General features: G+C 39.5%; 1 protein-coding gene across 1 annotated transcript; it reads right to left on the bottom strand.

Moving 5' to 3' along the window:
- Positions 1–7219: 7219 nt before the first annotated feature.
- On the bottom strand, positions 7220–12824 carry CLEC12B (C-type lectin domain family 12, member B). Its single transcript, XM_004692937.1, has 6 exons — positions 12734–12824; positions 10744–10842; positions 8919–9119; positions 8303–8457; positions 8010–8125; positions 7220–7370 (listed from the first exon to the last, which is right to left on the bottom strand). Exons 1-6 carry the CDS (start codon positions 12822–12824, stop codon positions 7220–7222), a joined length of 813 nt encoding a protein of 270 aa, XP_004692994.1.
- Between the last annotated feature and the right edge of the window lie 218 nt (positions 12825–13042).

A 13042-nucleotide genomic window follows, 5' to 3' on the forward strand; every position in this document is an offset into this window, starting at 1 on the left:
GGAACTGCAGGTAACAAAGAACAGTGGCCTAAGAGGCCACTTAATTCTAGCAGGCCCACAATCTTTACCTTCCTTTCTATGTACACGTCTGGTATTATAGTTTTGATGTTTTCATTGCTTTGTGTTTTTGCGCACAACATTCTGTGCATAACATAGCAAATTCTCAAACATATGGGACAGAAGTCTATCTCGGTAGATAGCACTTTGCCCCCATACTTGCTTTCCTGAAATCCACAAAACGTTTTTCTTACATATAAGCTTTTTCCTATGCTTCTCCTGCAACTCATATAAGCTTTTTCCTATGCTTCTCCTTGCAACTCTTATATTTTGTACATAGTTAGTTACTAATGTTCCTTTTGCTTCTAGTGCCAAGTGATTAAATGTTGTGGGACATGTCAAAACCATGTATCCAATTTAATCAGCTGGAGAGAAGATGCTGAGAGGTGATCTCTCCAAGCAGTAGCATCAGAAAACCTTTATTATATTCTAAATAAAGAAACAAGAATTTTTTTAGGAGGAGAACTTTTTTTTTTTTTTTTTTTGGTTTGCAACACTGTGTATGATTTAGGGGAATAGGTTCACCACTTCAGATAAATATCATCACTCTACCACCAATGCCCTATAGTCTTTTATTCTAGGCCAGGGGCCTGGCTCCCAACTTTGTTCCCAAACCTCCCCACCACCTGTCTGCCTCCTCAAACTACCTTAATCTACTTCTATAGTTAAAAACAAGACTTTTGTTTATTTTATTTTTGCATCTTCATCCCTATAGCCAACCCAGTTCTGCTAGCTGTTAACTAATTGTGAACAAGTACTTAGATACAATAGAAACTGCTAATATTTGGATTTTTAAGAATGGGATTTAGGGTCCTCCCTGGTGGCATGAGGGGTTAAGTCTCAGCTATAAAGGTATAGGCAGTCACAGCAGAGCTAGCTCCAAGCCAGGGGGCTACCCACAGGGCAGGTAGCAGACCTCTCATGTTTTGCCCACTGCTTCCCTCAGCGGTGCATTTCAGTCAATTTTCTTGCCCTTCTCACTTCTCTCCCCCTGCACCTCTGCCTCATACCCCAGCCTTACAGTCATAAATAAATAAATCTTAAAAAACATAAAAGAATGGGCTATAGAGAGCGTACATTTTAGCTCTGGCCAGGGAATCTGTTCTACGTTTGCCTGCTTCAGGATAAGGAGCTAACCTTGGAAATTTTTTGTGGTCTTGAAAAAGCTGGGGCTTTACTCAAGTTGTTACACAATCTTGTGAGATTAGCACAGAGGATGTGTCTGATGACTCAGACTTTTTCTCACACCAAATACCTTCATGGCTGGTTAGGGAAATTCCTAGAATATGCAGGTCATTTAGAAAAAGTAGAAAGATGAAATAATATTTAAGGTTAAATTAAAGGGGAACACGATAACAAAGGTTTGCAAATGAACATGTATTGTTTTCAATAGAAGTGAGCAAAATTGATTGTCATTGCAGATTTAAAAAAACTATAAAGTTTTCGCAAGTGAGACAGGAAAATGCAGTTCCTTTTCTTGGTTTGTTTACTAGAACGGTGTAGATGTCAGTTTTTAGTGAGCATCTAAATTCAGTAGCTCAAACATTCTACTATGAAAATTTCTTCTAGAAAATTTTTTGCAGTGTCCCCCGTTGATCTTCATTTCTTCCTTTACTATGTACTGTGGTTCACAAATTTTACTCTAGAATCCTTAAGTCACATCTGCTTCCTTCTTCCTCTTTGTCCTACTGGTGAGGAGTTCTGAGCTTTCTACAGACATCTACAGTCATCTTCATGACTGTTCCAGTGGTGCTTGAAGGATTGTTCAGTTGAAGAAAAAGCCTTTTTCTAAAAACTGGATGATAATAGAATGCTACATAATTGTGTCAATTTCCAGAGTGGCAGAATATTTTTCAAATGGCAGAATGAAAGTGATAAGGGAGAAAAATAGAGATAATTTCACATTGTTAGTCTTGATTTTAGCTTGTTTAAATAAAAATGTCATTTTTAAGATAAAAAATACTCAGATGATGATTCAGAGCCCTAAAATCCCGCTGTAACAGGAAAATGGGAAGTTTCAGGTTCTCTGCCCCACCCAGAAGAGGGTGTTGCTGAAGAGAGACGAGAAGGAATATGAAGAAGAAGGAAACAAGGATGGAGATTCAGAAAGAGACCTGAGGGAGCAACATGGAACAGAGATACCTGTGAAGAAACTATACTCATTTCTTGGCCCTGAATTGGTTGAAACAGATGTTGGGGAGAGCCCGTGGGGAGGTTGACTATGGCAGCTTTATCTTGATTATGATTTTGCTCTTTTTCTTCCCAGACTTGTCTGGCCATTTCTGACCCCTTTCTCTGAGTCCCAGCCAGAAGGGGCTTTAGGCTTGTGGCAAGTTTTCAGTCCTTGCTTTGGGCCAATCCCTTTGGGTGGACTTTTACCCTCAAGGGGACGGATAACTTCGGGTGTTTGATTTAGAAACTATATTCTTTTGTCTTTTCTATATTGCACACTCATTGTATTAAAGTTCCTTTCCATTAAATCTCTTTTGTCTTGATGCAGTGGACAGCAGAACCTATTTAGAACAGGCAGGTTTGGGGGTTCGTTGGTGCCTCTCTCCCTGCCCTGTAACACTGTTACAGGGTACCCCAATGTGAATTGGGTTGCCTGTCTGTGGGTCTTCACCCGTGCGCTTACGATTCGATTGTATTATGGACACACTCAAAAGGTTAAATAATGGATTTATTTATAAGGAGAAAGGTAAAGGAATAACCCAGGGAAAGAGGGAGAGAAACACAGGTTAACTAGGATGTCCTACTAGTTCTGCTGACTTGGCCTCCACCCGCACGTTGAAAACTGATTGAGCGCCAAAAGGATCAGCTGCGAACCACCAGGTCCCCCCAGAGCCCACATGTCCGGTTTTACCCCAACCTGGCTGCTCAGCTCCGCCCTCCCGTCCCGGCATGCTTCTCCTTGGTACTGATGGGATTTGGCGTTCCAGCATCTGGAGTGGGGGCGGAGTCCGTGAAACCTGTACCTGTTACAACATCACTTTCTCAGATGCATGTTGGCCTCACACCCAACACTAAGATAGTCATTTTACTTTTTGGTTATAATCATGAACATATTTTAGGAGGTTAAGACCAGAATTTCACAGATTCATTTAATAATGGGGAAAATACGCTGGGTTCACCAAAGAAAACACTTAAAAATAGTTTTTAAAAAAAAAGAGGTGGTAAGTTCTGACAGTGAAGGCATGTCACATTAGGTGACTACACTTTAGGTCTTTAGGTGTTGGTGAACAGCAGGAAGCCTGCCTTTCCCAGTGTCTTGCCCAACTGGGAACCACAGCCCAGGTGAATGGGAGAATGAAAGCACCTCGGGGGTACAACAGCAAACAGCTGAAAGCAGTTTTGTTTAAAGAACAAGGCCCTCCGCCCTCGCCAACAGCTTGCAGGAAGCTGGCCTGAGGAGATTTATCCAGGGACAGATAAGAAGCAGAAAGGTTCACACAAGATGGAGAGGTCGTGGCACAGCAGACTTTCCTGGCTCTCCCACTGCTCCCCTCGGCAGCATATTTTGGTTACTCCACTGTTTTGTTTCCCACTCTGTCTCTGGTGACTCCTCTCACACTCCCCGCCCCCCTCTTCCTGCACCTCTGACTTATGCCCCAGTTCTTGTATGCATAAATAAATAGATCTTTAAAAAAAAGAGGGGTTCCCTATGGGGTGGGTGGAAACAGCATGGGGATTTATAGTTGCAGCTCAGGGGTTTGATCTGTGGTGGTTTCATCAGCCTTGGTTGATGTCCTAATAGAGACTAACTGTGATAGAGTTTTGAGCTTTTTTTCTTGTTCTGTGTTGTTTTGAATTTCCATTATGTGTCCTGGGGTCCCCATCCCTCCTCTCCCTCCTGCAATGTCACCCAGGACCACAATCCCTAACTTCCCATCAATGTGTAACTCCTCATTTTTACACAAAATTCTGATATGACAAGCGTATCTCCTGCTCCCAGCGAACACTAACCACTTCCAGTCTGACGGAGTGTGGTGTTACTTGTGCCTACACAGCTACTTTAGACAGAAATCTTGCACAACTCAGTTTTATTTCATCGCACAACTCAGGCTCTGCCTTGGGCACCTAGCTGACTCCTTAAGTGTTACTCTATTATTTATCTTTTATCTAATAGTTTCCTCTATTATGTCTACATATTCTAATGAAACTTGAATGTTCTTTTCTTGAGACAAAACTGTCATCTAAATAATTGGACCACGTGTACTATGCTTAATGGCTAATATTAGAAAATAGATATAACAGTGCTGTGACGGAAGAAAATACACCTGTTTCTGAATATATCTATATTACATATATAATAGATGTGTCTATGTCATATACACATAGCTCTGAATGTTATATATAACATATAAATATATAATATACATGATATGTATATGTCACATATGTGTGTTTCTGATTATATATAGTATATGCATATGTATCATGTACAAATACATTTTTAACAATACAAAGTTTATCAATCCAAAACTAATCAAATGTTTTTATCTGTGTTTAGGAGGAAACAAGTAGATTGCAAAAAATTAATTAAAACCTCAGCTCAAAGGAAACTTCACCATCTTCACCAACAGAGAGTAACTTTTCTCAGGAACAATATCAAGAAACTGAAAAGGACCCTTTTCATTCTGTAACTTTACAATAAAATATATTGCTCCCCTAGAATTTCATGCTTTTAGCAATCTGAAATATAGAAGGGTCTGGAAACTAGCCATGACTTCCTCAGTTCCAGCCTCCGTATCTGACAGGACACAGAAAGCGCACAATGAATGCTGGGAAATACCTACCTCAGCTCATTGCTCAGGTCTCCTTCTGCCTGCCATTTGCCCATTACACCTCGCTCTGTTCCCTGGTGAGCTGGCGCTTGTCTGCATGCACTAGATTACATCATATTTGTGTGAAAAGTTACCTTCTGGTGCACCACGGTAAAGTTCCCTATTTGTCTAAAAACCCAGCAATGCTCTGGGAAGGCTGTATAAACTTGCTTTTCAGGAGCAGGCCCCGTGACAGCAATAATGGCTACTCTTCACTGCACTGTATCAACATATTCTTTATTGCTCCATAGAAGTCACAGGGAATATTTTTGTCCCCTTGTGTTGCTGATGAAACAAGATTAGAGAGTTTGAGAATCCTCACTGAGAATATAGAGCCCTTAAAAGGAGCAGAGGAACATCAAGCTACATATGTCTGATTTCAAAGATGCATTGTTTTAAGCATCAGTCTTTACTCTCCCCCAATAAAAGGCTAGGACATTTCTGTATCTCTAAAACTAAAACATATTTTGGGAGAACTAAGGGGTGATGCACTTTGTTGCATTTATATTAGCTTATATCATGAAGGAAAGAGAGAAAAAAAGTTCTTATAGTTCTTGAAGTGATTTTTATAACAAGGTAATCCGCTTGGAGGTAAAAAAAAAAAGTTCCTTTTAGTGAGTGTGAAAGTCAGGATGGAGATAAGAAAAAGATACAAGATACGAGGGGAAACATCTGTAACATTTTTATAGGAACAGAATAACCAACAAAAAGAAATCTTAATTATTAATAACAGCTTTTTCTATGGCTAAAATGGAAGAAGCCCTTTCCCATGGAAATGCAGAAGATTCTAAGTGTGAGGGAGTGAGAGGCAGAGTTCTTGACCTTCTGAATAATTTTTTTTCTATCCAAGAAGGTCAAAGATAGTCAGCTACTAAAGAGAAATGAAGGAATTAAGTTGCTTTTTAAAATTCCTGTAGTTTGTATTTCAGCCTCATGTAGGACTGATAAGACCTAGTCACTTGTACTATGATGAAAGAGTTATTTATCTATTTTTAAATTTTCTATTTAAATGTATTTCTGTTGGTACAGCTGTACAATGTTGAGTTGCTCAGAATTACAGTCTTTATAGAACAGCAGTATGGTATGTATACAGACAGCTTTTCAAAAACTGTAAAGTGTCTGATGCAACCAACTTTGAAAATTGGGTCATATCAGTTTTTCTGGTAAACTCTAGATCTCTGGCGTGATCAAATCAGCATCACGGGTTCATTTACCATTTCTTTTAGCTATGTACAGTATGAAATAATAGGGGTAGAAAATGAAAATGCTATCTTTTACACTATATTTAAATACACTGTTTTGTACCAGAAAAATTCTAAATTTAGACAAGTTAGCCGCTAACATTCAGGGGCATTGACAAACTATCTTTAAACATTTTGAAAAATGAAAGGTAATGATTCTAATGTCTTAATGTTTTATGCAATTTACTTGGATTTTATCGAAGGAATCACAACCTTTGTTAAAATAGAATAAAATTTTAATAATACCCAGACTGCCAAATCAATAACTTCAACATCACTAATTTAAATAAATGAGAATGTAAGTACTAAATGATGTGCTACTTCACCTGGGTTACAAATATCTAAATTTTAAAGATCAATTAAAATGCATTTTCATGGGGTGGTAGAGGAGGAAGCGTTACTATATACTCACAGCTTGCTAATTAGCATGCACAGAGGAACAGACAGGCCATTTGCTAAGATACTTGGGTATTTCCAAATCATTTAGTACAGTGCAGCACTCCAGCCTCTAAACTCCTTTCTGAGATCTCCCCAATCTCAATAGGATCCAGCAAAATCAAATCAAAGTCTCCTGGGGTAGAATAGTAGGGCAGGCAACAGCTATTTTCTTGGGCTTCAGCAATAATTTTTTTAAAGACTTATTTATTTATTTATGCATACAGAACTGGGGTATAGAGATGCAGGGTCTGTGAGAGGATTCACCAGAGACAGAGTGGGGAGCAGAGCAGGCATATCAATGAAGTACACTGCTGAGGGGAGCAGCAGGCAGGTCAGGAGATGTCTGGCCGCCATGTGGGTCTGCCGCAGGGAGGCAGGCGGGGATCAAACTCTTACTGAAGTGGCTTTAGTTTCTTAGTGCTGTGCTTTAACCCGCTGCGCCACCAGGGAGGATCTCAGTAATAATTTTAGGCTGAAAAACAAGAACATCAGAAGAGAAGTTAGCGAAGGATGCACTTACAAAGCAAACTTATTTGCCTGACAGTTTAAATGCACAGTCATTTTTAAATCTGTTTTTGGTGCTATTCATGTAGCCTTTTCCTTCCTCATGTAAGCTTGATAGCAAGTGCCTTACTTATTAGTGAAATTAGAAGAGGCATCTTAATCCAAATCTTCAATCTTTACTAACGCAGCTGCTTTTTCGCAAATCCAGGAAATTTCAGCACTGCAGCGGGAAATATAAATGTTTCCATTTTGATAGTAAGCACATCCTTTGGATCCATTGATCTGGGCATATTCCATAGTACTAAGTCTGAAAGTGAATCAAATTGAAGTCAATTATTAACCGCATACTTGAAATTCAATCACAACTCCATGTTCTCAACTACCTTACATCCAAACGTTGTGTAGCTCAGTGTTGGGAATCTTCTGTTTCCACAACACATTCAAACCCTTAAAGCTACAAGTCCAGGTCTTTGTTTCAAATTGGTCAGTTAGAATTATTTAAGATGTATAAATTCCAAGCTGAGAATGCATATTCCCTTCAATAACATTGTCAAAACTATAAATGGAGATTATATTAAAAGTTGTGGGCAGCAGGTTAAAGAGCAGTCCTACAAAAGAGCTGAAGCTGCTTCACTGTGAGTTCGATCCCCGCCTCTGAGGTGACCCACATGGCGCAGCAGACCTATCCTGGCTCGCCCGCCCACTGCTCCCCTCAGCAGTGTACTTTGTCAGTCTGCCTGCTCTGCTCCCCACTCTGTCTCTGGTGAGTCCTCACACTGCCTCTGTGCCTCTAGCCTGTACCCCAGTTCTGTATGCATAAATAAATCTTTGAAAAAAAAGTCGTAAAATTATTTTCCCTTGAAACCTTATGAAGAAAATTAGAATAGAATAGTGTAAACAATCTACCCTGGAAAGCTTGGTTTCCCTCAAGTAGCTAAAGACTTACAAGGATGGAGAGAGGGTAGACCCATCCTCCCATAGCCAACTTCTGCTGGGTGGGTCCCATGATAATCCCAACCAGAAAAAGGAAAATTTGGGTATTGGCTGTGATTTGAGAAAATCCTGTGACAGAAAACAGGAAAAAAGCTATTAGAGTCATATTCTGATGAGCAAAATGGGGAACATACATGAAATTTATTTATTGTTGCTCATTCAAGATGCACTGCAGTCCTACTGTGTGGACCAGAAATTCCCTGTTCTAGGTAATTTCTACAGCCAGAGAGGGAGATTCCACAAGACCTTTTCTTCCCAGCTGTTGATCTTCACCAATGTGGAGTTCTTGTCCTTGCAGTCTTGGCGACTGTGAACCCAGGTTTTCTCCTCATTTGTTTCGAAATAATAGCAGCTGTTTTGGTGCCAAAGCCACCTCTTTGGACAAGGATTACACTTGTGGTCTGCAAAAGAAATGACAGCCCTATTACCAACAAAACAACTCTAAAGTGCTTGAAGAAGTTTTTGGAAACTAAATCATTTGACTGTAGGAGCCTCTGAAAATGACGTCCCCACTGATGATGGCAATAGCAATTGCAACTCTCTTTTCACAGCTCACGTTTCTGCCTTCAGAAATACCAGGTATAACATTTACTTCTTGTAAAAAGTGGATCTCCTGAAGAGAAGTTCATGAAGGAAGGAAATGAAGAATCAGATTGGAATCATACCAAGGTGTTTCCCAAATTTGATTCTTTATCTTTAAAAGCATGAAACAATTCGGTGGTGTCCCTTGCCTTTTATACCTCCAGCACAACATCTTTAGAGGTTGCTGGACAGCCTGAGTGTTTCAGTCTCCAAGGGGGCTCATCATCTACCTCAACTGTGGCAACTGAGTTGATCTGATTACTCAGCAGGTCCTGGTTACCTGAAGTGTGAGTGATTAATTCCTGGCAAAGTTTGATGGCCATTCGCCCCTGCCTTTTCAGCAGGTTGGAGATCTGTGACTTGAGATCCTCCGTGGGGAAGTTCAGCAGTTTGGAGGTGTTATCTTGTCGTGGCTGGATGACTTTCTGCAGTTGACAGAACGTCTCTGAATCTGAGTTAATTTTGTGAGACATCTGCAAAACTTCAAGACACAAAAGGAGACAAGTGCATATTTTCTTCCCTGCTCATGAAAGCCCGAGATCATTCTTTTAATCCAGAAATATTTTTGGATTGTTTAACATTTATTAATAGCCACTAAAGATTGAACTGCCATGGAAAAACATAGCTGATCTCTATTTCAAATGATTTAGATATCATCCATATCATTTTTATTCATATGTTAATCTGATTTTAGTCATATTAAAATAATGAATTGGGCCCTCCCTGGTGGTGCAGCTGGTTAAAGCAGTTAAAGCACTGTACTGCAAGCTAGCCACTGCCACTTTTGTGGGAGTTCGATTCCCACCCCAGAGGTGACCCACATGGCCCAGCAGACCTCGCCTGTCTCTCCCGCTGCTCCCCTCAGCAGTGTGCTTCCTCTATCTGCCTGTTCCGTTCCCCACTGTCTCTGGTAAATCCTATCACCACCCCTGTACCCCAGCTCTGTATGCATAAATAAATAAATCTTTAAAATAAAATAATAAATTAATGATTATACATCTCCAACATTTATCCATAAATCTGCATTTTAAATAAACACTTTGGTGATTCATTAGTTTAAATCTAAAATGCATTTAAGAACTTTAGGGAAAAAAATCTACCTTTTCTTGAACCAATTTTTACATATCAATGCATCTTCATTCTCTAATCTATGCCTTATAGAGGATCAAACTAATAATCCTCATAATAATTGGCTACTGAATATCTGTTTATGCTATTGGACATTCAGATTTCTTTTCACAGGATAAGGCGCATCATTAGCCTTTATTTATAAAGCCAAATATTAGGTATGTCCAAATCCGAACAAAGAAAGTAGCAAAGATGGAGGAAGCATTCGTTAGAAAATAAACTTTTGATGACAAGTTTCCTGAAAGTGAACACTGCCAATTCCCTATTTAGAGGACATTTATTTAGCATCCCATGAAATGTGTATTTTCAGCATATTTTTCCACTTACTCTTAGTACAAGATTCTCTATTCTATTCTCTATTCTGCTCCTGCAGGTTTCCCAGTGGCAAGTCCAAATCAAAGAATATTCCTTTTTGCCTACCATGTCCGGAGGTGGGATTTCCATGGTTCAACTTCCTCCTTAGCACGCAAGGTGCACCAAGCAATTCTTCAAAATTTGTAGTTCTTTTTATTTATAGCGTTCATGTGTTGTTACTGCTCAGAAGAAGCCCCTACTCTAGAAAGTTCTTAGGTGAATAGATTTAGTGTTGACTAAGTCTTAGAGATAAATGGCATGTTCGTCCTTGAGTCTGCTTTTGTCTCCTCTTTCCCAACATTGGGGTGATAAGTGAATGCGTCTCTAGGCGGGGAAAAAAAAATAGGCTCCTATTCCAACCAATAACTAGAAAAATAAAAGTCTTCATAGCGCAGTCTCATTCGTCCAAAGAACCGTGCATTCAGTTTAAAATTTTTATGGCAATAAAGGATGCCCCCTAGTGGCTGATGTTAGAGATACAGACAACGAGAGAAGAAGTTATTATTGAAAAGAAAACAGGATTCAGAATGGTAGCTCCCGGTCATACAAGCTAACCTGAATTTCCATACTTTAAAATATTTTTTCTTGATTAGCTTTCTTGGGTTTGATGCAAATATACTTACACAGAGTCCCCAAGGCTATCAGCGCGATCACCAGCATCAAGCAGAGAATCAGCAGGCCCAGGGCCGTGTGGCGCCATATGGGGGACAGAGTGGGATACGCTGAAGAGAGCGGGCGACATATTAGCACACGGAATTGCCTGGTGGTGATTAGACTTTGGGATAATTCTTCCACTTGGGAAGCTTTCTAAACTTGCTAAAAATTTCCCGCTTGCTTTCTCAATGCCCCCACCTAAAAACAAAATAGCAGTAATACATAAATAAATACATTTAAAAAACACGCAGTAAATGCCCGGCCAATAATTCACTTCTCTTCTCCACCGTTCTCCTGTTCCTTAAGAGTTAAGTGCCTCCTAATTGTTAAGTTTGTGTTTTCCTCATCATATTCCTCTTTTAGTATTCTGAGTGCATGAATGAGTTGTGGAAACTGTTTTCCTGGATTGACAATAAAATAGACATTTTATTGAAATTGCAGATTTCAAGGAGACAGGTGTTTTTTTGGATTCTAGTTTGATTTTTTATCCAGTCTGTTTATCACCTAGCAATAATGAATGACTGAATGGTGAATGAACAAATGTGCAATCTAAGCTAAAGCAACAGAATAGACCAGAGAACTAGTGGGAACTCTTAAGGATTTAGCATACACCTTTTAGAAATATGTGCATAGACAAATGACTATCACATGCACTTAACCTTCCTGTTCCTGAATTCGGGGATCTAATGGCATTTAGACCGGTGTTTCTAATAGAGTCATGGTTTCTTCAAGCGACTGTTGCATGTGTCATATCCCCAGCTCCTTTTTTCTCAAGGGTTACAGTTGGATTTTTTGTTAGGCACATATAAAGTCGATTCCCAACTCTTTTTTTTTTTTTTTTAAGCATCTCCCTTAAGGGCCCTCCAGTGGCATAGCATGTTAAAGCACAGAAGCTGTCCTACCCACTGAAGCCCTAGTTCCATCCCTGGCCAGGATGCTGAGCCACATGGTGCGGCAGACCTCTCCTGACCTGCCGGCTGCTCCCCTCAGCAGTGTACTTCATCAGTCAGTCTGCCCTGCTCCCCACTCTGTCTCTGGTGAATCCTCTCACTGCCCCTGTGCCTCTGGCTTGTACCCCAGTTCTGTATGCATAAATAAATAAATCTTTAAAAAGCATCCTCTTTACACTAAATAAGTAAAGGACAATACAGTTTATACGTTCTAGATGATTCAGAGCAACAAACTGAACCATCATCATAAGGTAAAGGACATAATCTGATATATTGAGTGGGATTCTAGACCACAGACTGCTCTTTCTTCCACATTTCAGGGAACGAGAAGACTAGGACTGAGCTGTCTCTGCCATATATCAGCTGTATGAACTTGGTGAAATCATTTAATTTATTTCATGTAAGTTTTCTCATGAGTGCATTCGAGAAAGTATTACTATTATTCTGGCTACTTCAAAATTGTGTTTTGATAACATGATTCACATATAGAAACTACTACACAGATATTGTTATTAATTCAACATTACAAATTATATCTGGAATTTCATCCCCTAAAAAAAGTTTTAAATACTTAAAAGACAGAACTTAGTTTTTGTTCATTTCTGACAACTCTCCCCTCCAACTTTTCTCTTCACTTATTTGTACGTTCAAGAAGAAAAAAATCTTCCACTTTTCTATTTTAAAAACTTCTCATCTGGCTTCTAAAAATAATGTCTCCTGGGCATCTCTTACAAGATGTAAGTATCAAGGACTTACAAAAAGAAACCCTAGTTCCTAAACTCAAAGCATTTCTCTATAACACAGAACTTAGTGACATTACACAATTTAGAGAGGTTCTAGAAGCCACATATTTTCTACAAAAATTGGGGATAGCTAATAGATCATGGAATTGTCTCCATTTTGGAGATTCCATGTTGTGCCTCCTTTACCATCAGTTCCAAAATCAGCACCTGGGCACATTTACACCTGTCCATCCCCCACATCAAAACTACTTTCTCTGCGCTCCTACCTCTTTTCCTTAGGTTATTTCTATTCTGGTTATTTCTTGCTCCAGCAGAATCTTGAAATGTAAGTGTCGCATAGGTCACGTCTTCAGGCATTGTAGAAGAAAGCTCTACTACAAATTATGTAATTAATGTGCCAAAAATCTTCAGGCCCAGAAACAGGATGTTCTTGTCAAGGCTGTAAACTTTTATTTAGATAGTCAACTGACACAAAACACTTCTTGTTCTCACTCTCGAAGGACAGAATGACAGCCAGCTTTTCTTCAGACAAAAAGGAGTCAACTCTTCTCCTCAGACATCAGACTATCATAGAT

The sequence above is a fragment of the Condylura cristata genome, unplaced genomic scaffold, assembly GCF_000260355.1.
Source record: "Condylura cristata isolate star-nosed mole 26May11 unplaced genomic scaffold, ConCri1.0 scaffold00034, whole genome shotgun sequence".
Taxonomy (NCBI): domain Eukaryota; kingdom Metazoa; phylum Chordata; class Mammalia; order Eulipotyphla; family Talpidae; genus Condylura; species Condylura cristata.

Excerpts from the sequence above, each read along its gene's own strand:
- CLEC12B (XM_004692937.1), bottom strand. The coding sequence starts at position 12,824 with ATGCCTGAAGACGTGACCTATGCGACACTTACATTTCAAGATTCTGCT. Across the intron at positions 10,843-12,733 it reads AAATAACCTAAGGAAAAGAG|CGTATCCCACTCTGTCCCCC; the intron begins GTAGGAGCGCAG and ends CGCTCTCTTCAG. Across the intron at positions 7,371-8,009 it reads TCTACCCTCTCTCCATCCTT|ACTTAGTACTATGGAATATG; the intron begins GTAAGTCTTTAG and ends ATTCACTTTCAG.